This window comes from Dioscorea cayenensis, chromosome 18 (assembly GCF_009730915.1).
Source record: "Dioscorea cayenensis subsp. rotundata cultivar TDr96_F1 chromosome 18, TDr96_F1_v2_PseudoChromosome.rev07_lg8_w22 25.fasta, whole genome shotgun sequence".
Lineage (NCBI taxonomy): Eukaryota > Viridiplantae > Streptophyta > Magnoliopsida > Dioscoreales > Dioscoreaceae > Dioscorea > Dioscorea cayenensis.
In genome coordinates, this window is record NC_052488.1 from 17,116,066 (window position 1) to 17,142,907 (window position 26,842).

Here is a 26,842-nt window from a genome sequence, read left to right on the forward strand (position 1 = left end):
TTCTAGTATTGAGGGCATTGTGGTCATTTCCATTTTTTTTTTTAAAAAATTCTGAAAATCTGAAATTGTTAAGGATAAGAGAGCAACGTGGCTCTCTCATCTTTCTCTCATTTGTTTTTCCTCTTATTTTCATTCATTCGGCCGAACCCTTGATTTTGAAAAAAAAAAATTATTCGACGAGCTTCTTCGGCGAATCATCACTTCTATCCTTTTCCTCTCATTCTCCTGAGCTTGGTAAGGCTTCGATTCAAGGTTTTCTCCTTATATTTTCTTTGTATTTAATTATTTTTGAAAATCTTTGAAACCCTAGAAATCAACCTTGGTTTGAGTTGTTTTTTGACTCAAATCGAAGCCCTCTATCTTGTGATTCATTTGTGTGTATGTTTGTGAAGAAATTTTGTGATTTGGAGTTATAAATCGTCGATAAACCATCGATTAAGGCGGTTACTGTAGTAATTCTGAAAGCACTGTAGCACCAGAAAACCTTGGCCTTTTCTTGTAGTTCTTTGGTCCAAATCGAAGCCCTTCTTCCTAGGAACTCATTGGAACTTGTTTTACTTTGATCTGAGGTCATTTTGGTCCAAAATGACGCCGTTATCCCCTCACACTTAGAGTTACAGGTTCGACATGTAACCTTGCATTCGCATGCATTTTAGTTTCCGTTCTGGTGTTCATTAGGTTTTGGATTCTTTGTTTGACTCTAGGTGGCGAAGCTTCCTCCCAGGGGAAGAAAATTGCCGACCTGTGAGCGCGTCTCAAGACGAGACGACGTGTTTAGTGAGTGGTTTAATTGTTAATTGCATAGATTTAATAAGAGTATGATAGTATTTCTTTATATGTTTTATATCATGAATTTGATGCTAAACCAGATTTCATTTGCTATATATATATATATATATATGGATATTTTGAGTATGGAGTTATTTTGGCAAAGATGATTCCAGTATACTTATACATATGTATTTTGAAAGATGCATGTTTACGTGTATATGTATATGTATTTTACATGCAAAGGCAATATAGATTGATGTATATTTCCGTATTTAAGCATCGTATGCTTGATTCCTCAAGTTGGAATCAGAAAAGAGTTGTATTGTGGCATTTGGATTTTGATGGTGACAGCGGACTTCAGTCCGACACTGCAGTGTGGGGTTCCACGGTCCGGCCTGATGGGAGGCGGCGTGGTTAACCCTGGTTTACCCTGGTCAAGAGGTGCACAGAGCCATTGACAGGGGGTTCTTTTATGTGAGAAACCCGGGGTCACCACACGGGGATCTCAGTGGCCAACGCCAAGGAAAGGCAACCCTTTTAAATTTTTAAAAAAAGTTTTAAAAACTCCTTGGTGGTCCTATAGCTAGTCGCGGCCACGATTAGCGTGGGAATTGTTTTAGGTCAGCCTGTATTTTGGACTTATGTTCATTGTGTTTTAAAATGTTATTTGTTTTTGATAAACCTTGTGTTATTTGTTAATATGTTGAATACTTGGAATTGATTTTATATGTTATTATTCGTGTGGAATTACTATTTGAAATATTTTATCACTCTATTACATCTATGCTGACACCACTCACTGGGTAACATCTGTTACTCAGTACTCTCTCTTCTTCTTCCTCAGGTTGCGACGTTGGACTGAGTTGTGCTGGGCAGGCAGTAGGTTGACTTACTCTTTTTCTCCTTGTTTAGGTTAGTGCAGTGTGCATGTAAATTTTATGGATCCACTAGACTCAACTTTTGTGTATTTGTATTTTCTGGTTGTATTTGGAACTCTGGCTGGTTCTGTAGTGGAGGTTGTTTCCCTCTTCAGTTCATTGTGGTAGCGGGTTTGTTTTGAGCCTTACGATGACTTGGAGGTAGGATGCGGTAGGGTCCACTCATTGTTGTGACGATTGCCACGTGCCCGGCTAGGGTCAGGGCATGACAATATCATATATAAAATAATATAATTAAACAACTTCTACCATAGAAACTACTTTATACCTTAGATTTCAAAGTTCTTATGGACATTTATTATATAAATAATTAGATATAATAAATGTTTTTCAATTATAAATATTATAAGTAATATAAATAAAAATTTAAATGTTATTAAAAAAATTTGAAATTATTCCTTGAAACGCTCTAGGAGTATATTATACATCTATTTTAATAGTATATATATTATATATATACTATAGAGGTTATTTTGTCTAAGAGGTATGCCATAGCACAGTTTATAAATAGAGATGTTTTTAACCGCTAAATTTCAAAGGCGGAAATACAAACTTCTGTAAAGTTCTACCGAAGTCCGTACCAAATGCGACATATATATATATATATAACTCTTGTTTCCCTCATCCAAATACGTGATATCCAACTTCACAATATAATTAAATTGTGAGTTTTTGTTTGCATTGCAAAAACAAAAATTTACTAATATACTAATGAAAAAATTTTATAAAAAAATTAAACTATAATTTTTAGGGAAAATTATTTTTTTGGTTCCTGAAAGTTTCAAAACATCCCAGACAGGCCCTCTGACATTTGAATTTGCCAGACAGTCCCTCCTTTTTTTGACAGCTTATTTTTCAATCCTGACAGTGTACTTTTCAATTAATGCAGCTTACTCTGTTAGTTTATTCTATTTTACAACATGTACTTCCCGCTTAAAAATATATAGTTTGCATTTAACATTGCGTGTTTTCATTTAACCACATAAATTTTCACTTAACATATAGCACAATTACATTTAAAATTTGACTTTTCCGTTTAAAATTATTAGTTTTCGCTTAAAATTTGGTGTTTTCGCTTAACTACATAAGTTTTCACTTAACATATAACACATTTGTGTTTAAAATTTGACTTTGCCACTTAAAATTATGGGTTTCCGCTTAAAATTTGGTATTTTCGCTTAAAAACTGAGAGTCAGCCCAGTTAATATCTGTTACCTTTATGTCAACGTCAATCACCTTTATGTCAGAAAGGTCTGAAAAATAACCTGTCAGAAAAAGGAAGGATTCTTTGGGAATACTCAAAGTTATGGGGTTTTTTTGTGAATACCTGAATTTTGGAGGAATTTTTTTGTTCATTTGCAGTAATTTTTATTGTTTTTGCTTTAATTTATTTTTCAAAATAAAAAAAAGGAAAAAAAAATCAATCATAAATTATATTTTATAAAATTTATAAGTTGACTTTTATCCACATAGGCTTACATAAGCAAATTAAAGTGGTTTAGAGACGGATATAATTGAGGGTATTTTAGTAATTATGCATTTATATAAGGAGGTATACAAGTAATTTTCTTCATTATTAAATTGTTATTATTATCACTTGAGAGATTATATATATATATATATATATTTTTGAGGAAAGAGCTACAACGTAGATAGACTTGAGAGATTATATTTAACACGCAAACACTCAATGAAGTGGGAAAGATTCAATTGTTCTATCAACTTAGTGGTGACCATTTGGTGCCAATTGATTAGTTTTCTTTATGTTTTTTTATTACTAGAAAGAAATGCAAGGAAGGAATCCTTCCTTTGCCTTTCTTTGTCTTCTCTCTGCAAATCATGCTAAACTTTATTCAGTCATGTCCAAAATAACACAAACCATTATTGCCTTAGTGGATTACAACACCAAAGTCACACTCTTTATATATATATATATATATATAGGAAAAACATAAGTCCCTAGATTTGAAATCTAGGGACGTTTTAAATCTAAATTGTTGGATCATCATCCGATGGTTGATTGATTATATGAACACTGTTCACCTTTTTACTGTTTATGATCACTGTACAACACTGTAGAACGCGGTTTCTACTGTTCATAATGATAAGAGCCGTCAGATTTTCATCCGATGGCTACTATGGACATCCCTAGATTTGAAATCTAGGGACGTCCCTAGATGATGGATTCTCATATATATACATATATATACACATACATGATACACGCATATAACTTTGATTTAGATGGAACCCTTTTTTAATGCCAAATAGATCAACATCCATAAATCAATTAACATTTTTTTTTTCAAAGAAGTAAAAAGAACATGAGCTGTACGAACTAAATATATTAGAATAAAATTTCATAATAATACAATGGTAAATTCTAATCCCGACCTTATATCTTTATTGCCACATGATGTTTATCCAACAACTTACAATACGGTAGCCTCAAAACCAGTGACATTTATACCAAAACTGGACCTAAAAACAGGTTCAATAGATATGTACATCCAAGCAGAGTATATACAGACATATGATGAACTTACAATGCATATATCTTATCATGGTCGGAGAAGGCGTCGGGATCGGAATAAGCTGAATAATGAGACCATGAGAAGGATTTGCTGCCGCTCGTCCTCTTTATTCGTCTCTGTGAATCATCACCGAACTTGAAACGACGGCGAAGAACAAGATACATCATGATCACTAGAGTTCCTAGCATTATTGGCACTCCGACGACCATTATGGTGAAAGCCATCCATGATGCTTGCCTTCCTACGACGACAAATGCTAATGCAAGGAAAGCCCCGCATGTGCTAACGCAGGCCGACCACATGAGCTTGTTCACAACAGAGACCACGCGCTTTTGAGCTCCCGTCTCCCATGCCACGAGCGTAATTTGAACGACGACAACCGCCAGGGATATGAACAGAGCAAATGCGTTGAGAAGGCAGAACACTCGGAACCCCATTTTGTCAGCAATGTTAGCCTTGCCGACATCTGGACCATCCTGAAAGTATTGCCCTGGAAGGTTGAAAATGGCCATGAAAGCGATCGAGGCAATGAGGACAGCGACGACTGTCACGGAATTGATTGTGTTCTGCACAGCTTCTCTGTGTAGTTTCCTGAGCTCCTTGGCGATGCCTGACACTCGTTTGTTGGTTTTCGCATTTTGAATGAGTTGGTTTTGGACACCATGTTTTATGTCACTCACAGTTCGTCTCAGTTCTGATGCTTCATCATGTTGGCCGACATGCCTTGCCTTCTTAGCACCGGCTTCTGAAAGGCTTTCGACAATGTCCATTTGGGATTCACCGTACGGGATTTTCTCTACTAAGTCCAGAGCAGTTTCTTTCTGATTGTTAATAATATTCACTTCAATAGATTCATAACTCAGTAGAAGACGTACCATCTGCACAGCAGAAAAAATAAGAACTCTTAAGAATACAATGAAACACTTGCATGATAAAAAAAAAGGCTTTGATATCTGACTGCAGTGAACCACAAAACGAAAAAAAATACTCTCACAGCAATCAAGTGATGTTCATCCCAGAGAAATCATAAGTCATAAATCATAATCCAACAAATGAAATTAAAGGTCAACTTATAACTTTTCAATTGTGCAAACTTCAAAATGCAAGACTCCGAAATGGATTATGCATTCCTGATTCAATCCCTTGGTAATAATGCAACAGGTAGAAGTTAAGCCATAATGAGTTATAAAAACTTTAGAGTTCATAAGAGATCTCACTAATTAACAATAACATATTATTGATCCACATTTATTAATACAAACATAAAAGATGACAACTTAAGACATGAAGGTTCATTCTGTCTAATAGCACCATGCATAAAAAATGAACAACAAATGAGAGTTGTGCAATAATTGCAGTGATAATGTTAACAACAGAAATTGTCCATCACAGGAATATAATTAGATAAATAAAGATTATGTATGCAAAATGGAACATAGTGGCAAACAAATGGAATACAGTTTCACATCAAACAGTCAGTGTGTGCATAGCAGAGATCCTTCAACTAAAAAAAAAAGGAAAAAAGTAGATTAGACAACACAAAATGAAGATTTATCTAGAAAAAAAAAGTATATATGCTGATTTTATTCGATATAGAACTAGATATATACTCGCAATCTTGTCTAGGAGCAGAGTTATAACAAAATAAGCATAAGCTCAGAAAATTGAAATACAACAGCAGAAAGTTGTTTACCTGTGGCCGCCATTTTCTGGTGGCTATATGCAACGCTGTATTTCCCTTCTTATCACGTATATTGAGTATTGAAAGATCAGTGACCAACATCTCCTCTACAACATCAGGATTCTGGCCTTTTACTGCCATATGAAGTGCAGTTTGGCCTTTCTTATCAATGATAGAAACAACTCCAGGATCCCTCTCCAAAAGAACCTTGACAATTTCAAGAAGACCATTCCTTGCAGCCATGTGAAGTGAAGTCTTTCCATTTTTTCTCACAATCCTTATTGTACTATCATCAACATCCAATATGGCATTCACCACATCCAAGTGACCCTTAACTGCAGCTGAATACAGGGGACTTGTGTTTGATGAATCACATGATTTGCAGAGTGAAGGCCATAGCTGCAGAAGTTCCTTCACAACCCCTGTAATCAAATCAAGATCCGATTTACATCTTATTGAAATTATTCAAACATTAGAGACTCAACCCATGAACGCTTTTGCTTGCTTCACATGATTTGCTTCTTTTTTTGTATATATCACAAGATCAAACCCAGTTCCATCAAAAGTAAAACTTTTTGAAGAATCAAATCAACTTTCACTAAGAATAATTTCCAAAGAAAGTTGAAAATTTTGCAGAAGAATTCAAACATCAGTTTACTAGAACGGAAAAGAAGCCATGCATTCCAAACTAAAACTCAAACAAACACCTCTCCAATAACAATCAAAATCCCAAAATCCCAATACTATTCAAAATCAAAACTTTTCATTCCCAAACGCAAGAAAAAAAAACTCAAAACAAAAGAAAAAAAAAACACAAAGCAACCACCAAACAAAAACAACAAAACCAAAAACCAAAAAACAAAAAATTAAAAAAAAAATCTCATCTTTTTCCAAGAACCGAAATTACAAGTTCCTCACCAGCATGGCCATGCTTAGCAGCAACCTGCAAAGCATCCAAATCAAGCCGCGAACGCATCTTCGCCGTCTCATCATCGCAAAACCCAACCAAATAAGAGACCAAAGCGCCGAAGTTATTCTCCGCAGCTATATAAAGCGCTGTCTCTCCAGCCTCCGTCTGCGCAGCCATGAGCGCCGCTCCACCACCTCCATCAGCGCCCTCAACGATGCGGCGGACTTCCTCGATGTCCCCAGCTCGCACGGCGGTGAAGAGCCCCTGCGCGGATCTCAGCCTCACATCCATCCGAAAGTCAATACCAATAACAACAAGAGAAGCCCTTCCTATTGAAAAATCATGGCAGAGGAAAGCATGGAGAGATGATTGAGTGTTGGGAATGAGAAGAAGAAGAAGAAGAAGAAGAAGAAGAAGAAGATGATGATGATGATGAAGAGGTCGCTTTGAAAGGACCTTGTGAGGTTGATGGAAGAGTGATGAATGGTTGTTCTCTTGTTTTTTAAGTGACACTAAAAAAAAATAAAAAAATAAAAAAATAATAATAATAATAATAATAATAATAAGGAAGTGGAGAAACTGTGTGTGAAAACTTGGTGGTGGGTTGTTCTGCTTTAAATTCCTCCTTTTTTTATTTATTTTTTAAATAATATTAATGTTATTTATTATAATTTAAATATTATATATATATATGCAAGTAATATTGGTATTAACATGGGCGAAATTGTCTGAAGAATTTTATGTAAACTAATAATTTATGTTTTTTAATCTTTGACTTTTGTATTTTGTTGGGAGCCAGGGGTTTTTAATTAATTTTAAATAAGATACTAAAAATTTTAAAAAATAAATAAATATTTTTAAGTAGATTTTTTTTTACATATGCAAAGATACAAACTACTTCTTTAAATATCTCATGATTCAACCTTTGGACCAACTATATTGGTATTATTATATATTTTATATTTTTTTAAAAAAATAATTGGAAGTATATTTTTACAATAATTATATTTTATTGCAAAATGTTATATATATATTTTTTTTTTTCCTGCCCTACATAGAGGAGGAGAATTTGGGTAAAAATGTGATTTTACTTTTTTGTATTTTTAAGAAATAGTAATTTGTAGGGATATGATCACATATGGTTTTCTAAGTTGGAGGTGTATTATTAGCAATTATCCAATTGTGTGATATTGATTAATGAATGTAAATTTTTTTAAAAATTTAGAAAACTAGTTAATTATTGTTATTTAAAGTTAATATAAAAATATATGTATATGTAGTTATTTTTAAAATTTTGACAATTAAATAGCTTCTTTCTCCACCATCATTTTTTTAGAACACTCCCTCTATTTTTTTTATCTGTCGTGAATAATCTAATCTCACATACTAAGAAAATTAGTTATTTCACATAATTTAATAAAAAATAATTATCTTTCAAAAATTACTCCTAATTTATATCTTTACATTTCTCTCTCATATTAAATTTCAAGGATAGAATTGAATAGAGTGTTAGGGTAATTTTTTTAAAAAAATAATAATAAATACTTTTTGATATTTAAAAATGACAGATAAAAAAAATATGGGTTTATGAGAGAGAGAGAGAGAGAGAGAGAGAGAGTAACTTGTATGTGAGCGGGAATACAAGTTTTTTAAAATTACTTAGCTAGTTAAGTTTGTTAGGGAAAATAATTTAATTCTTTATGGACCCAAAGCAAATAAAATAAATGTAATAATTCCAAGGGGAGAAGCTCCATGATCTTGAGTCACTTAATGTCGGACAATGTCCATTTGTCATGTGGATCTATTTAAAAATATGTCTCACTTGGCCAGCTATTAGAGAATTCTCTGACTTATTAAAACTTTTATTTTAATATTTCTCCCTCCGATCTTAAATACATACTTCCTCCGGTCCTAAATACATATCGTTTAAAAATATTACGTAAAAATTAAAAATAGCATTAAATTATTTAAATTATAACATAAAAAACAACTAAATTAAGAAACTACTCCCTCTGTTCTTTTTTGTCTGTTATAAACCCATGTTCCTTTTTATCAGTCATTTTTAAACATCAAGAAGCATTTATTATTATTTTTTTCCAAAATTATCCTAACAATCTCTATTCAATTCTCTTTTTGAAATTTAATATGAGAGAGAAATGTGAAGATATAAATTAGGGGTAATTTTGAAAAAATAACTAATTTTTTATTAAATTATGTGAAATAACTAACTTTATTGGTATGTGAGATTCGGTTATTCATGATAGATAAAAAAGAACGGAGGGAGTATCGCTCTTGAAACCATGTATTTTTCTTTGGGACTATAAATATTACTCTCTTCATTTATATAACTTAGGAAATTGAAGATGGATAAAATTGGGAAAAAAGAATAAATATTGCGTTGATATTGTAAAATGACAACTATTTTGAAATAAATTTGTTTTCTTAAAATGACATGTATTTAGGAACGGATGAAGTACTAATTTATTTATTCAAATACATGCCTAATAATCAAAATATCATAATAAAAAATGAGAGCTTATTAGTAATATTTTTTTTCCCAGACAACAAACATCTTCATTTAAGATTAATAATAAAAATGAGAGCTTATTAGTAATATTTTAATTCAAGCCAAAATTTGAGTTATATATTTTATATAAAATTATTTTTATTTATTAAATTATGTTATTGAACTTGAGTTTGACACCATTTCAAGGAGTTGTTGTTATCTTAAAGGATATATTAGATAATTTTTTTAATTTAATTTAAAAACATGAACCAGTGCCTGAGTGCCATCATTGATCATTCTCTTGCCATGACCTTTGTGGGACTCTAATAAATCACCTTCATTACTTTATTTTTAATGGAGATTGATTGATGTTTCTGCCCACCACTTCTGTTATTTCTACAAACTCATCATACTTCATGTTAAGAAAGAAAAGTTCCAAATTTTCTCATTTTTTTAAGGCTTTTAAAAATTAAAAATAAATCTAGCGGAGGAACAAATATAAGAGAAGTAGGTAAACACTAATAATAATAATAATAATGATATTTAGGCTGAATTGATGATACGAAGCCAAATTGACATTCATATTAGAATCTACATCATTCTTTTTCTCCTTTTTTTTTTATAAAAACACTTAATTTATCTTTTATCATTTAAATTTTAGTATAAACAGTAAACTAAAAACCCTCTCTCTAAACCTTAAGTTTTTGGAATTTTGGGTATAAGCTTTTATAATATTTTGGCTTAAAATTTTTGGGTATTAGGGTTTAGAGTTTAGTATAAATCCCTAAACTTTAAAAATTATAAAACATTAAGGGTTTAGATTATAAAAGAAAAGAAAAATTCAGAAAAAAGAGATAAAGAATGACGTGGATTCTAGCATTGATACCAACTTAGTATTTACGTCATTCGGACTATGAATCCAGTCAATTTATTCATCCTAAATAACATTATATATATATATATTCATATGGATTTTATAAGTTGCCACTTATCCGTTTAGCTACATGTGATAAGAGTTACTAAAGCAGGAGGGTGAGCAAACTCAAAAATCTGTCTTTAGTTTGAATTACAAGCTGGAACTTATCAACATGAAGTAAAAATTGTTAGTAATCTTTGTTCAACCATATGACTATGCCCGAAGTTTGTTACTTTAACCATAAGGAGAATGTCAAAGGTAGGGTTAGTGATTGTAGTAAAATAGTAACAAGGTAACCGTATTAGAAAGATGCGACTAAATTACCTCTTTTTTATAGAGAATTAAGTATTTTGGTATACCATTTTATCACACCCAAAACGAAGTGCGGTGAATTTTAGCTAAACTTTGATATAGAAGAAATGCATTAAGAATCATATTAAAAAAGATTTGAGATAAAAAAAAAATCAATAATAATAAAAAAGAATGCATTTCTTCCATCAATGTCATTTGTGTGGATATTATGAGACCTAGAACCAAAATAATAATAATAATAATAAAATAAAACCATTAATTAATAGGGTGATAAATATCTAGTTTCCTTTGGGTTGTAGCTTTGTGAAAAGAGCAATGCTATATATCACAAACTTGTTTCATGAATTCATCACACAACCAACGTGGCAGCTTAGTTTCTCTCTCCTAGTCAACATATATAATATATTATAAAATGAATTGTGATTTCAAGGCTAGCATTACCACTTGCAAGCCCTGATCTCTTTTTTTTTCTCAACCATTGCTACCTTCGTCGCATCATCACCAATCTCCTGTCAACTGACGTCGCCACTGCTTATCGCTAGTCCATCAACCACACAACCACCGTCGTCAATTGACATGGTCGTTGCCGTTGCTTGTAGCTATTCTCGTCAACCACACCGCGGTGGTCGCTTGTCAACGGACAACCACAGCCCGTTAATCGACGCAGGTCACCCGTAACCGCACAGCGGTGTTCACTCATCAACCGATGACCGCTATCCTCTGCTCCACCACCGTAGATATACTGAAAGAGATGAGGTGGTTCTTAGAACCAAATATCGCCCAGTGCATGGAAGTGAGTTGGTATCGGAACCCCCTCCACTTAGATCCCGATTTCGCCAGCTCCGGCGTGGATTTCTCCGGCGGCCGAATTGTTCATGGGATGCTTGTCACTTCCCTCTTCCCCTCTATCATGGCTTCTCACCTCATAATCTCTCTCTCTCTTTCTCTCTCTCTCGCTAATTTCTCTCTATTTCTATCTATGTGATTTTGAGCATATATTGATCTTTTCTGATGAATGAGAAATGCTTGATTCATTAGATAGACATGTAGCATGAATTTGTTTGTGTTTTTTGGGAATATGAACAGATATTAATGATGAATAAGGAAAGATCGATGCACTAGATTTAGAAATATAGCTTGAGTTTATCTGTGGTTTTTGAGCAAATATGAACCAATAATTTTAATTTGTTGGTTGTTTGGGTAGTTTTCAAGCTGATCTATTGTGTTCTTGATCTATATAGAAACTAGTTTCATCTCCATTGATGAACAAGGTCAGTTGAATGCAATGAAAAAGGTGATACATATTTTGTAATATGACCTTTGTTGCATGGCAGGTTGCCCAATCCTTAATGAATGGTTCTTGGGCGATTCTAATCACTCTGGGTGGCCCATGCGTATGATCTATATCTCACCATCTATTTCTTACATGGTAATTGTTATAATCAACTTGTATTGTAGCTAAAACTAGTTGATTACTGTAGCTTTTTCAGCCTAGTACTATAGCAACCGAAGTTTTCATTACTTTATCCATCATTCTTCTTCTTCTTCATTTCTCTCATTTGGCCTAACCAACCCTTTTCCTTAAAATTTTTCTGGCAACCTTTTTTCTGGCAAACCAAGCTAGAAACTTCTTCCACCCTTACTTGTGAGTATCCTGAGAGCTTTATCTAAGTTTTTATTTCCGTATTTTACTTGTATTTAATCATTTTTCAATTCTTTGTAAATTATAGATTTAGAGCATGAATGTGGATGATTGTAGGCTCAAATTGAAGCCTTTGTTCTTGTTATTCAGTTTTGTGAATGTTTGTAAAGAAATTTCATAGTTAGATGATGTAAATCCAGAGAAAATCTTTGTATTAGGTTCGATTTTACTGTAGCAGTTTAGTTATGTGGCACCAGTAAACTTAAGTTGTTTCTTTAGCTTCTTTGGTCTATAGCAAAGCTCAGACCCTTAGGAATTCATTGGTAACTTTTAGACCTAGTTTTGAGCCAACTCTAGGATCAATTTAGGATTGTTTGTTAGAGAAATTTAGGGTTTCATTTATTTTGTGCTAATTCTTTTTGGAGTTTTGTTGTGCTTTGGCAAGGAGGTGAAGCTTTGGCTAGAGACAAGGAACCTGCAGAGGATTAGCATTCAAAGAAGTAAAATCATATAAGTTGTGAGTATGATTAATTAAGCATAAATCTATTAGAAGAATACATATATATATATATATATTGCTTGAGTAAAGTTTTATTGGTTTTATACTTGAATCGAGGTTTTTTTTATTTGAAATGAGTTATTTATTTCATTCTTCATGTTTGCAAGTATTGTTGTTAAAAAGGAAGAATTTTCATGATGATGCATGTTTTGCAATGTTGTGATTATTAGCTTTGCAATGCTTTGCGTATGCTTGTGTTTTCTTCTTTTTCTTTGTATGGAAATGATGGTTGTTCTATTGTGATCATTGTTCTAACTATGGACCCTTCGTTGTGAGATGCAAGTTCGTGTTATTTGGTTGGTGACATCCTACTGCAGTAGGCAATTTCTATGGCTAACCTGTAAAGGTGGCGTGGAAGACCGGCAAACTTATTAGTCTAGTTCAGGTGGGAGTGTAGAGCCCTGACTGGATGTTAATCGGGAAATCAGGGTCACCACACAATGGACCGATGGGTCAACATCAATGACATGAGTATCTTGACGGCTCCGAACCTAGCCGCGACCACATCGATGGTTTAGAGATGTTTCTAGGGCATATTGTGTTTCTTTTATAGTGTTATATTAAATTTGTGGTGAGGGAGCAAAGTCCAGCCATCACTCTTAGGAGGGCAGTCTCCCACAAATTTGATTTGGCGGTGAGTATTGTATTTTATGGATTTTAAGACTCGTATTATATAGTTTGTTATTTATATGTGTGTGTGTGTGTGTGTGTGTGTGTGTGTGTGTGTATGTGGAACTATTTTGATCTATTTGCATTATTATAAAAGCCTGGTTTGATGTTTAACTTGTTTTATAATTTGGACCCCGAGTTCAATATTTCGTGGATTCGATGTTGAAAAGCCTAGTTGGGGTAAAAGGCTTTCTTGGCATTATCTTTTGTTATTTTTATATCGATGATTACTGTTGTATATGATTATGTTCTAAACTATTTGTGTTATTAGTAAAACATTATTTGGATGATTTATATTGTGTATTTTGGTATATTCTTGTAGATTTGTGCTAACCCACTCACTGAGTGACCTAGGTTACTCACCTTTCTTTCCTCTTCCAAGGCTTTTGCAGGCAGTAGTGTGGCAGTGAAGCGGTGTACTGGGCATCCACTGTCTGTTTTCATTCATTTCTAAGTTCATGTATGTTATCCTTGAGCATTGTATGTTGTATTAGGGCATGGATTCATTAGTATGTTTGAAAATCTTTATGCATGGTTTGTATGTTTGTCTAATCTCTTAGAAACTTCCTTGCAATTGTGATCAATACCTTTATTGAACTCTATTATCAGGTCTTGTTGATGTTGCTTCCCCTGTACTTTTATTGTACACCTTGTTTGTAAATTCATATTCATGTGATTTTGGTTCAGGATTGTGAAACTCCATGAATTTTGTCAGCCTTGTAGAAACCTGAGGGTTGAGTAGTGGGTATCCTTCCTTGGGTTGTTGCGGTGGTTGCTGCGTCTTAGGGCCCGTGGGTAGGGCCGTGATAGTAATCACAAGTAAAACCTTAAATTTTACACATGTTTCTACATGTTCATGATGACTTTATTTTTAACTATCATCACATACATACTAGAATTAGGCATTCGCATCCTAGTTATGTTACATTAGTCACGCAGTCTCAATGCTCACAATCAAACTTTTGTTTATAATGCAATATATAGGCTTAACTTGTTGAAACATATTTGAGTTCATTTGAATACTCAATCAAGAAACACTATTATTTCTTTAATTTGTTATCTGAAGTTTATGCTGATTTTTTTGTAATTTTATTTTATTGTTTGTTATACATCAATGTTGTTGTGAATATATTTTGGTTCTTTGTGCAGAAAACACATCGGTGTTGATGAAATATTGAAGGTGATAAGGGTAGGTCTAAGAAAGTGTCAAGATTTAGAGAAACAATAATTCCATAAATAATGCATGCAATACACCGTCAACCATATGCTCAACACATGCTTGAATGATGTGTGATGGTTGCCACCGTTAATGGTTTAATAATGTTGAGGGCATAGCATGACAAACACAAGATGCAATTTATGATGTGAATTACAACATCGAATTTTCATTGTCATCCTATCGAAATCTTCGAAAGATGATTTATTTACTTATATACCTATAAAAAGTTTTTGTATGAGTTCACTAATTGCTTTGGACAGGATCAAAAGGACGGATGGACCAAATCAAAATTCAAATAGATCTCAAATATGTACAGGAAAGCTCAGAAATGTATTTGTTTTTGGGCATATTGAATTTGGCTGAATGTGTGGCAACATTGATACTGGTCTTTGTTCTTGCATGCATGTATGTATATATATGGTTTTATTTGTCTTTAAAACTTATAGGTTGCTTGAGATTCTCTTTAGAGAATGAATATTTTCTCTTATCGGTTCATTTGTTTGGAAACTGCCATTCGAATTACAGTTACTGTTACATTTGTACATAGTCGAATGAACAATACAGGTAAAGCAACTGAACCATTGTAAAATGTCTTTTGTCCATGGATTGATAATGCTTGCAATGAACTAGCAAATCTTTTATTATAACAGATATTTTCAGAGTTTTATTTTTCATGAGAACATTTCTCCCAACTCTAGAACACCTCCGATCATTAGCAGCAACACCCCTATGTTGAGAAATAAATAAACACAATGATTTACATGGTTCGCTCATTGTAGGGCTGCATCTAATGTCAAGCCAGAAACTTTAATCCATTATCAACAATGAGATTGCTACAATAAGAAAAATACAGCATTATCTCTCAACGAGAAATCATGCACACCCACCAACAATCTCTCAAAATCCAAGTCCAAAATGCTTTTTCAACCACAAAATAACTCCCACATCTCTAAATTAGAGATATCAAACTTAAAGGTGAAGTAGAATATTGTAAGGAAGCCTACCAGATGACCAACAATAATATATTTTACAAGACAAGCCCATTATAAAACTTTCAAATGACACACAAAAGTCACAACATAATAAAAACCAAGAAGGAATCATGCGTGGATAAAGCTTCCATGAATTTGAGATATTAACCAGGATGAAATACTAAAGAAAAATGCGATAGTAATAAGCTAGCAATGGATCAATATTCAGAAAGTGGTGCTCCCCATGGTGATGATGGTGTTGATGATGCTCCATCATTCTAATCCTAAATAACAAATTACAACCAAAGATTTATCAAAATTATTTTTTCCATGAAAGAACCAAAGAAAATTAACATATGCATCAACAAATCTTTTTTTTTTGGCACCAAAAGTAAATTTACCTTATGTAAGGTTGTCCATTCATTGCCTTCACTAGGGAAACCCAAAGAAGAACCATGATGTTGTACTCTATCAATTATATCAAGAAGTGAATAGCAACTTTCATTATGTTAGATGGATTTAAAAAAATATCTTGGAGATGAAAAATTGATTGGAAAATAAATCACTTAACCTTTCTACTTACCTTTGCAAAGATGTTGATGTTATAATTTTGGAAATCACATTTATCAACATGCATATTAAATGCATTTGGAAGAGAATTTGAACTCACCTAAATAAAAAAAATTTAAGGCATAATATTTACAAAAATATTATGCAATAGCATAACAAATATTAATATTGATCGATCAAATATGGCATTACCACACTCTCTTGTGTGCAAAGGTCAACTTGCATATCATTTTGAACAAGTGTACTTTTTTTGTTTGAGCTTTCTACAAGAAATAACACTAAAGTTTAGGGCAAAAAATAATTATATGATTAATAAAAAATTAATATTAAAGAAAAGTATCTTTTTCTTATTTCCAATTATTATTTCTTCGACTTTTGACTTCTTTCTCTTTGATGGCGGTCGTCCCTTGCTTCGTACCGTTAAAAAGGATAGAAACCTTTTATTGGTTGTTGTTTAGTGTTGCACATTATTTTCTTCCAATAACATTAGTGGTAGAACTTCATTGGATTGGCTCCCACAAGAATTTGCATTATTCATTAACTCGTCAATTGTGACATTTACACATTTCATAAAAAATTCATACTTCTCCATAGATTCTGCCCCGATTTCAGCAGCTTTTGAAAAATGAGAACATAACTTATTGTATCTCACATTTTGCTTAGTTTTATGTATATCATCGTAACAATTCATTATATACGTATGTCTGCGTTTGATGTCTTTTCTCCAACGTGGTAAAATATATCGAGGCGGAATTTCTTTCACATTCTTTTCAATAAAAACCTTGCATACGTGTCTACAAATAATTTCTTTGAACTCAAATAAACGACATGAGCAGTTAATGTCAAATTCAACTTCAGTGTGATAAACCTTGAATACCACTTACTTTCTGAATGCATCTTCTTTTCCTTTGAGGATATCTGTCATTTGAAATGTACATATTGGTCCATCAAAGCTAATAAGAATAAGATTACAATATATCATTCCCCTTAACTCATCTTGAAGCAACTTAAAAATTCATTTGTATAGCATTCTTGTAGTTGCTTCTCAAAATAACAATTAATAATCATTGGAAAACATGAGTTGAATGAAGCAAAATTAGCTTTGTTTTCCTTCTCAATCTTACTTTCAAGGCATTATCATATTGCTCTACAAATTGCTTCAACAATGTTATTGGCCCAACATAACCATCAAAGAAAGTATTAATGCTTTCACTGCTTCGCAAATAGGATTAAGGGAAGTTGGGTAAAATGGAATTAGGCTTTTAGAGTTTTAGTGATTGTAAAATAGTTCTTAGATTGAAAAGTTGGTTTATAGAATTGTTGTTAAGCCAGCTTTGATGTATTAGCCAAATTATTAGGCCGTTTAGAAACAACATACTCAAATTTAGGTCATTTTTGCCAATTTAAAAAAGTAATGGCATTGTTGGGTGGTTAAGCTAGCTTTAAAAAGTATGTACTTGATTTTTCAGATAATTGTTTGAAACACACCTAAAGCAAAGTTTAGGGTTTTTTTGGTGTTGAAATTTATTTTGAATCCTTCATTACTGTGAAATCTCCTAGATTTTTGACATATCCTTACTTTTTGTATGTCATCTTCAAAATGTATTTTAAAATCTTAAGGGTATTGGTTTAGCCTTGTGTGCCTCAGGGTTTGGTGGATATACATGTCATTTACTTCATGCTTGGCTTGAGGGTTGGGGTGTGATGGGACTAACATCTTGTTATTGTTGTTATTGAATCGCGTCTCATATTTAACGTAACATCAATAAAAAAGAAAAAAGAGAAATCATATTATATAAACAAAAATCATATACTGCATTAAACATGAGGCCCAGTTGGAAATAACTTAATGGGCTGAGTCCAAACAGAATATAGGGTTATAATTTTTAAATGTTTTAAATTCAATTTGAACTGACTAATAATGAAGGTTGTTTTCATTAAAATAAATAAATAATAATAATAATAATGAAGGTCGCAGCTCAAATTGGCTAAAATTTAACTAAATTATGATTATTTTTCCAAATTTAAAGGTTTTAATTATTATTAGACCGAATCGAGATGTTAATATATAAGTTGGAAAATGTAAGCAAAAATTTTTTTTAGAAAAAGTCTTTTTTTCGTGTTTTAAATTTAAAATCATTTTATTTTTTTTATGTGATTTTTTATGTTTTATTTTATTTATTATTTTTTATTTCAAATTCTTAAGAAACTCTATATAAATATAGATTATCAAAATTTTATGGTTAAAATATCCTATCTCTTATTTGTTAGTTTTATGCAAATAAAATGTGTAAGGCTTAGAGTTAAGAGTAATAATATTGAAGTTTTTTTTATTATTCATTTATTTATTTGTTTGATTATTTTAAATTTCAACTTTAACTATTTTTTAGTTAAATTTTAGCAATAAAGCAGCTCAGTAATTATCTATATATACTATTAAAATAGATGTATAATATACTCCCAAAGTGTTTCAGGAAGCAAATTTAATTTTTTTGATTACATTTAAGTTTTATTTATATGATGTAGATGTATAATATGCTCCCAAAGTGTTTCAGGGAGCAAATTTAATTTTTTTTTATTACATTTAAGTTTTTATTTATATTATTTATAATATTAAAATTGAAAACTTTAATTGCATTTATTTATTTGTATATTAAATGTCTATATGATCTTTGAAATACAAGAAATATAACCATTTCTATTGAATTATATCATTTTTTATATATGATATTACCTAAAAACTTCTCACAAAATTTTAAAAACTCCAATGCGAAGCTGGGGAAAATGCCTAATAAAAATAATGAGTAATGAGTAATATTGTCTACATATCATGAATATTTTTGACGTCATTTTATATATGCCAAAATTTGTTAGCCCATGAAATGGTATTAGTTATATTTTAATTCAAGCCAAAATTTGAGTTATATATTTTAGATAAAATTATTTTTATTTATTAAATTACGTTATTGAACTTGAGTTTGACACCATTTCAACGAGTTATTCTTATCTTAGAGGATATATAAAATAATTTTAAATTTAATTTAAAAAAAATAGAACATGAACCAGTGCCATCATTCTCTTGCCATGACCTTTGTGGGACTCTAATTAATCACCTTCATTACTTTATTTTTTATGGAGATTGATTGATGTCTCTGCCCATCACTTCTGTTATTTCTACACCCTGATCATCCTTCATGTTAAGAAAGAAAAGTTCCAAATTTTCTCATTTTTTAAGACTTTTTAAAAATTAAAAATAAATCTACCAGAGGGACAAATAAGAGAAGCAGGTAATATATTTAACATAAGATATTATTATTCTATTGTCAAATATAACAAGACCTAACATACCTAGAATATCACATTTATCACACACACATATATATATACACACAAATATTTATGCGAATTGATAGTCCGAATTGATATTCATTTCAGTTCTACATCATTATTTTTCTCTCTCTTTTATAAAAAAAAATTAATTTATGTTTTATCATTTAAACTTTAGTATAAATAATAATCTGGAAACCTCTTTCTAGACCCTAAATTGTAAAGTGTAAACCTACGGGAATTTGCGGTTTACTTTTAAGTGTTTAAGGCTTAGGATTTAGGGTTTATATTTTTTGAATTTTAGGTATAAGATTTTATAATATTTGGGTTTAAGATTTTTGAGTATTAAGATTTAGAGTTTAGTATAAATCCCTAAACTTAAAAAATTATAAAACATTAAAAGTTTAGATTATAAAAGCAAATTAAATCCTATTTCTCAAAAAAATAAAAAAATAAAAAATAAAAAGTGATGTGGATGCTGACATGGATGCCAACTTAGTATCTAAGTCCAATTTATTCGTCCTAAATAACATTACTCACACATATATATAGTTTAAGTCATATGTAGACATTCTTATAACTTCGTACTAATTTATACAAATGATCAAAGTAAGAGAAAGCATGACAGCAAAGAGAGCGCATAAGAATAGGTTGGGTGAGGCCAGGGGTGATTATAATATATATATATATATAGTTTAAAAGAAGAACCATTGGACGTTTAACCGTTGGATGTTAATCCAAACTATGCCGGGACGTCCATTGACACATTGTTAGCTAAAATCCCTAGAAGACGCAAGCTCGTGTGTGTGTGTATATATATATATATTCATATGGATTTTATAAGTTATCCCTTATCCGTTTCGCCACATGAAATAAAGAGTTATTAAACTAGGAGGGTGAGCTAACTCTTAAAATCTGTTTTTAGTTCGAATTACAGACTAAAACTTATCAGCATAAAGTAAAAATTATTAGTAATCCCTAATCAGCCATATGACTGTGAATTCATCTCTCGGTCTTGCACAAACAGTTTGTTACACTATAGGAGTTGATTATACTTGAAGTTTGTTACTTTAACCATAAGGAGGATGTCAAAGGTAGGGCTAGTGATTGTAATAAAATAATAATAATAATGTAACAATATTAGAAAAATGTGACTAAATCATTTTTTTTATAGAGAATTAAATATTTTGGTATAACACTTTATCGCACCCAAAATGAAGTGGGGTAAATCTTAGCTAAACTTTGATATAGAAGAAATGCATTAAGAATTATATTAAAAAAAAATTTGAGAAAAAAAAATAGATAATAAAAAAAATGCATTTCTTCAATCAATGTCACTTGTGTGGATATTAAGAGACCTAGCACAAAAAAGAAAAAATAATAATATTAATAATATTAATAATAAAACCATTAATTAATAGGGTGATAAATATCTAGTTGCCTTTGGGTTGTAGCTTTTGTACATATGAAGGCAAACAAAGTCTTACAAAAGAACAGGCGAGTGTGTAATAAAAAAAAAGATAAGTTGTCTAACTACCAAGTAAAATATGGACTTTTTTTTTTTAATTTATCAATATCCCTTTGAAATTATTTAATCACGTGCATCAGATATATATATATATATATAATTTGTCAACCCCTGAAAAAGCAATGAAAATACTCATCACCACCTCTTTTAATTTTAATTATTTTACTTGCAGTCCTTAGAATAATTTTTGCGGTCTTTAGAATAATTTTTGATGTTTTAACATGAAAAATAATTATTTATTCACTTATTTCATGGCTTATTTTAAAAAAATGTTTTTGTTTTTTTATAATGCTCATATTTAATCAAATATATTATAAAAAAAATTTCGTATAGACAAAGGATAAAAAAGTTATTTTTAACAAATTAAAAAAAATAACACATGAAATAAAATTAGAGAGGTGACAACTAATTTCTTAAAGAGTAAGAGGGTGGCAAATAATTTAGGCTGTGTTTAATTGGCAATATGGAAAATAGCTGGAAAAGAAAATTTTTCCACAGAATATTTTTCCATGGAAAAATTTTACATGGAAAATAAAAAAAAAGTCGTTTGATTGGCATTATTTTCTAGCTAGAAAATCAAAAAAATTTCATAGAAAATTTAGATTTTGTTGTTTGATTGATTTTATTTTTCACGGAAAATGAAACATTTTTCATGGAAAAAACTTCATTTGTTGTTTGATTACATCAATTTTCCTTGGAAAAAGTCACATTTTCCATGGAAATTTTTTAAAAAATTATTAAAATTATAAACAGCGCTACGTGGAATTGAATCTTACCATCAAAATGCCGCCGGATCTGTTCACTGATCTAGATAAATTTATTTAAAGTATTATCAAGTTATATAATTTATCTTTTTTTTAAAAAATTTAAAAGAAAAGAAAAAACTTTTCTTTAAAATTTTTAAAAGAAAAGTTATTTTAAGTAGAATTGAATTTTACCATCAAAACATCGCGGGATCTGTTCACTAATCTGGATAAATTTATTTAAAATATTATCAAATTATATAATTTATCTATTTTTTAAAAAAATTTGAAAGAAAAGAAAAAACTTTTCTTTTAAATTTTTTTTAAAAAAGTTATTTTAAATATTTCAATCCCACGTTATTTTTCACATAGCCCCTTACGTTTTCCCTAGAAAACTTTTCCCAGGGTGGAGGCAGGAAAAATTTTCTACTGATTTGAGGGAAAATAGGGTCACGTGACAAAGTTTGTGGAAAAATTTTTCACGGAAAATTTTGGCAAACAAACAGTCTATTTAGCTGGAACATGACTCGTAAAAAATTTTTCCAAGGAAAAAAAGGGCAATCAAAACATAGCCTTAGTATTTTTCATCGGTAAAAAATCTCCCTTTCATACATGAAAAAATAACATAACCTCTAATAAATAAAATGACAACTGTATTATTCTTCTATATATATATATATATATTAAATATAACTCCACAATGCTTTTAAAACCTACCCTAAAGCATAAATATAATTATAAATAATGCCATCCTAAATTTAATCAAGATTCATGCTCTTCGTTGAGACGTTAACTAAGAATTTTTTAAATTAATTGAGTTTTACTCTTAGAAAATTAACTATAGAGTAATATATATCAAGATTGTTGAAGGAGAAGTCTAGGGATAGGATAAAAAAAGATTTACACATGGTTTATATTGATTTTGAAAAATATACAATAAAATACATAGGGAAGTCCTTGAGTACGTTTATAAAAGAAGAAGATTATTACTAGGTACATGTATCTAATAGAGGGCATGTATGATATATAGCTTTCTCAAAGCATTAGAACGGTAAAGAAACAAACTGGAGTTCTCCATTATTATAAATCTACATTAAAATCCAGCATTAAATTTGCACCCGTTTGCTTTAGTCATAGAATAACTAATTAAGCATATTCAAGATCAAATCTTTTTAGTACATGTTTTTCGCCAATGAAGTAGTCTTAGTTGATGGTAGGAATGGGGGCGGGCGGGGCGGGGAATGGGATCCCCGTCCCCATCCCCTGCTCCACTGGGCGGAGATTCCCGGTTAAAAATTCCCCTGAGGAAAAAATCCTCCCCAGCTCACTCCCTGCGGGGATCCCTGCCCCATGGGAATCCTCACCAGCTAAAACATTAATATAAAAAAATTTTCTATAAATAACTATAATATTTCTAATGCGATTTATGTTACATGCTTAAAAGATGTTATATACTAATTGAAAAATAAAAAAATATAATGTATGATGAAAAAAATCTGCAGACAAATGGATATTTGAATAAAAAAATATAATGCTTATATGTAGCAATACCTGGATATTTGAATAAAAAAGATCTAGACAAATTACAATTACCTAATTATCCAATTCATTTAAATTAAATAAATAATTAGTTTTTTTATGAATATTAGAAATTTGAAAAATTAGAAGTTTGAATTTTAATTTTGTAGATATATTATATAATAATTTTATTAAAATAATTTAAGATTTTATTAAATAAATATGTTTTAATGAAATATATAAATTTAAATAGTTAATAAGTTGTATGAAATAATTGTGAGTTACATAATAATAACTAAAAATATTAACAAATAAATATTTATTGATTATATATATATATAATATTATGTTAATGTTGAAATAATCTTTAATAAATATATTAAAAATATATAATATATTCTTTTGGGGAATCCCCGCTGGGAGCGGGGCTGGGATCCCCGTGGGGCGGGGAGACCATTCTCCGCCCCCGCCCCACCCCGCTAGGCAGGGAGGAATTTTTCCCCGCTCCCCGCCCCGCGGGGGATGTTTCGCGGAATCCCCGCCCCGTCGGGGCGGGGTTCCGCGGGAAACGGGGATTCCCCGCCCCACCCCCATTCCTAGTTGATGGAGATGTGGACTAACACTTTAGAAACTAAGAGTTTCAAATTAAATAGAGTAAAAATGGAATTTCTGAAATGTAACTTCAATGCTAAGGTCAGGAGAAACAAGGGAGGGGATATGATCTATAATATTAAAACTGCTAAAAGTAGAGATTTTATTAAGTAGACTCTATAATCCAAATAACATGAAGCTTATAGAATATGTCACAAATATGATTAAGATAAGTTAGGCAAAATGGAATTAGGCTTTTGGAGTTTTAGTGATTGTAAAATAGTTCTTAGATTGAAAAGTTAGTTTATAGAATTGTTATTAAACCAGCTTTGATATATTAGCCAAATTATTAGGCTGTTAAGAAACAACATAATCAAATTTAGACCTTTTTTGCAGATTAAAAAAAGTAATGGCATTGTTGGGCGGTTAAGCTAGCTTCAAAAAGTATGTACTTGATTTTGCAGATAATTGTTTGAAACACGCTCAAAGCAAAGTTTAGGGTTTTTTTGGTGTTGAAATTTATTTTGAATACTTCGTTACTATGAAATCTCTCGGACTTTTAACATATCCTTATTTTTTGTATGTCATTTTCAAAATGTATTTTAAAATCTTCAAGGTATTGGTTTATCTTTGTGTGTCTCAGGGTTTGATGGATATACATATCATTTACTTCATGCTTGGCCCGAGGGTTGGGATGTGATGGGACTAACATCTTGTTATTGTTATTATTGAATAACATCTCAAATTTAACCTAACATCAATAAAAAAGGGGGAAATCATATTATATAAACAAAAATCATATACTGCATTAAACTTGAGCCCAGTTGGAAAGAACTTAATGGGCTGGTCCCAAATAGAATTATAGGATTATAATTTTCAAATGTTTTAAATTAATTTGAACTTACTAATAATGAAGGTTGCAGCTCAAATTGGCTAAAATTTAACTAAATTATGATTTATTTTTTTTCAAATTTAAAGGTTTTAATTATTATTATTATTAGACCGAATCGGGATGTTAATATATACTTTGTTGATTTGGAAAATGTAAGAAAATAAATAAATAAAGTCTTTTTCGGATTTTAAATTTAAAATCATTTGACTTTTTAATGTGATTTTTTCTGTTTTATTTTATTTATTATTTTTTTATTTCAAATACTTATGAAACTCTATGTAAATATAGATTATCAAAATTTTATGGTAAAATATCTTATCTCTTATTTGTTAGTTTTATGCAAATATAATGCATAAGGGTTAGAGTTGAGAGTAATAATATTGATGCTTTTTATTTATTATTCATTTATTTATTTATTTGATTATTTATAATTTCAACTTTAAGTAGCACTTAATTATTTTTTAGTCAAATTTTAGCAATAAAGCAGCTCACTAATTATAAAAATAATAAGTAATGAGTAATAGTTTACATATGAAAAATTTTAACGTCATTTATATATATGCCAAAATTTGTTAGCCCATGAAATGAAAAATATCACTAAGAGCATTTACACTTAAATTTGCAAACCATTGAAATCTGAATTAATATTGATGGTTTTATAATTCATATTTAGATTTTTAGGAATGTGAAAATCCATGATTGATCTTTGAACCATGTCAAATTTAAATATTTATATATTTTTTTGTCTTTAGACAAAGAATGCATAATTTTAATTTCGGAATTATACAGACATATATGCTAGTTTCTCACACACATTAAAAAAAAATGTTCACTTTTATTGATGAGAAAATATATTTATTTCAATTTTTTTATATTTCAATTAAATTATAAACTGAAATAATAAGAAATGAGAAATATTAAATATACTAAACAATGAAATAATAAATAATTTAGAAGCCAATGAGATTGAGTTGATTTATCTTAAAAATATTACATTTTGCAGAGGAATACAGAGAAAAACACATCCCTTAATATATAAAGGGTAAACTATATATTTAGTTACTAAACTATTCGTGTTTTCCTAATCTGGTCACTAAACCAAAAACAATTGGGTCACTAACATTAGCATTTTCTTCCAATCAAGTCATTCACCTCAACGACATTACCCTGATGCTGAGCTGGTGAGGCACCTCACTTGACACATGTCAAACTTTTTCTTGGGTTGCTGACGTGGCATTTCACTTCAGCAATGACCCAATTGAAATTTTTTTTTAGTTTAGTGACCAGATTAGGAAAATATAAATAGGTTAGTGACTAAATATGTAGTTTACCATTGTTCAAAAATTTACCAAAGAAATGGACACAGTTCTAAAAATTATAATATTGAATGAAGATGTTAATCTTCAACCTTTATCAGATGCTGATTTTTTCCTCTTAATTCATAGACCTTGTCCAACTAGGCCGAAAATGTCAAGCCAACAACCTATCAACACTGTTAGGTGTATGCCAACTGTAAGGACTTTTTAATTTAGGATTTTTTTTTTATGTTAAACTTAGAATTATTGGTCTTGTACAATATTCGAAACATTTATGGTATATTGTAGATTCTTGATTAGGCTATAAATCAAGGTGGTCTATCTTCTCAAAGTGAAAGGACACAACCGGATGTAAGGCAAGAGGTAATACCAACTAAACATGTGCATAGTATCAAGGATGCTTTTCAAATACAGTGCTGCATTGTTTGTAGGATGCTGCATTTTTTTTTTCTTTATGTGTTGTGTTGTGATTAATAATTATAATCTTGGTTTGCATCTTCTAAGCTAAATCTTGAATGAAAATGTTTATTAGAATCTTATTTTGCATGTTCTAACCTATAATCTTGAATGACAATGTTAATTATAATCAGCAATGGGTATAAGGCAAGAGTACTATAAGCTTTTTTTGTGCTTACTGATTTCTTTTGTGCAGGTTTCTTCTCAAGTGCTTATTAGCACACAACAATCTTGTATCAATACAACATTTTCTACAAATACACTAAGCCAACT

General features: G+C 30.8%; 1 protein-coding gene and 1 long non-coding RNA gene across 2 annotated transcripts; one reads left to right on the forward strand and one right to left on the reverse strand.

Moving 5' to 3' along the window:
- The first annotated feature begins 128 nt into the window (after positions 1-128).
- LOC120282604 lies at positions 129-1,906 on the forward strand. The gene is made up of 3 exons (XR_005542997.1): positions 129-234; positions 705-777; positions 1,593-1,906. It is a non-coding gene; the product is annotated as an uncharacterized LOC120282604 (long non-coding RNA).
- Positions 1,907-4,086: 2,180 nt separating this feature from the next.
- Positions 4,087-7,319, reverse strand: LOC120282228 (ankyrin repeat-containing protein At2g01680). The gene is made up of 3 exons (XM_039288990.1): positions 6,843-7,319; positions 5,937-6,346; positions 4,087-5,121 (listed from the first exon to the last, which is right to left on the reverse strand). Exons 1-3 carry the CDS (start codon positions 7,123-7,125, stop codon positions 4,252-4,254), a joined length of 1,563 nt encoding a protein of 520 aa, XP_039144924.1. The 5' UTR covers positions 7,126-7,319; the 3' UTR covers positions 4,087-4,251.
- Between the last annotated feature and the right edge of the window lie 19,523 nt (positions 7,320-26,842).

Coding starts and splice junctions, on each gene's coding strand:
- LOC120282228 (XM_039288990.1), bottom strand. CDS start 7,125: ATGGATGTGAGGCTGAGATCCGCGCAGGGGCTCTTCACCGCCGTGCGA. Junction 6,347..6,842: donor TGCTAAGCATGGCCATGCTG/GTGAGGAACTTG, acceptor ATTTGATTACAG/GGGTTGTGAAGGAACTTCTG. Junction 5,122..5,936: donor CCAGAAAATGGCGGCCACAG/GTAAACAACTTT, acceptor TCTGCTGTGCAG/ATGGTACGTCTTCTACTGAG.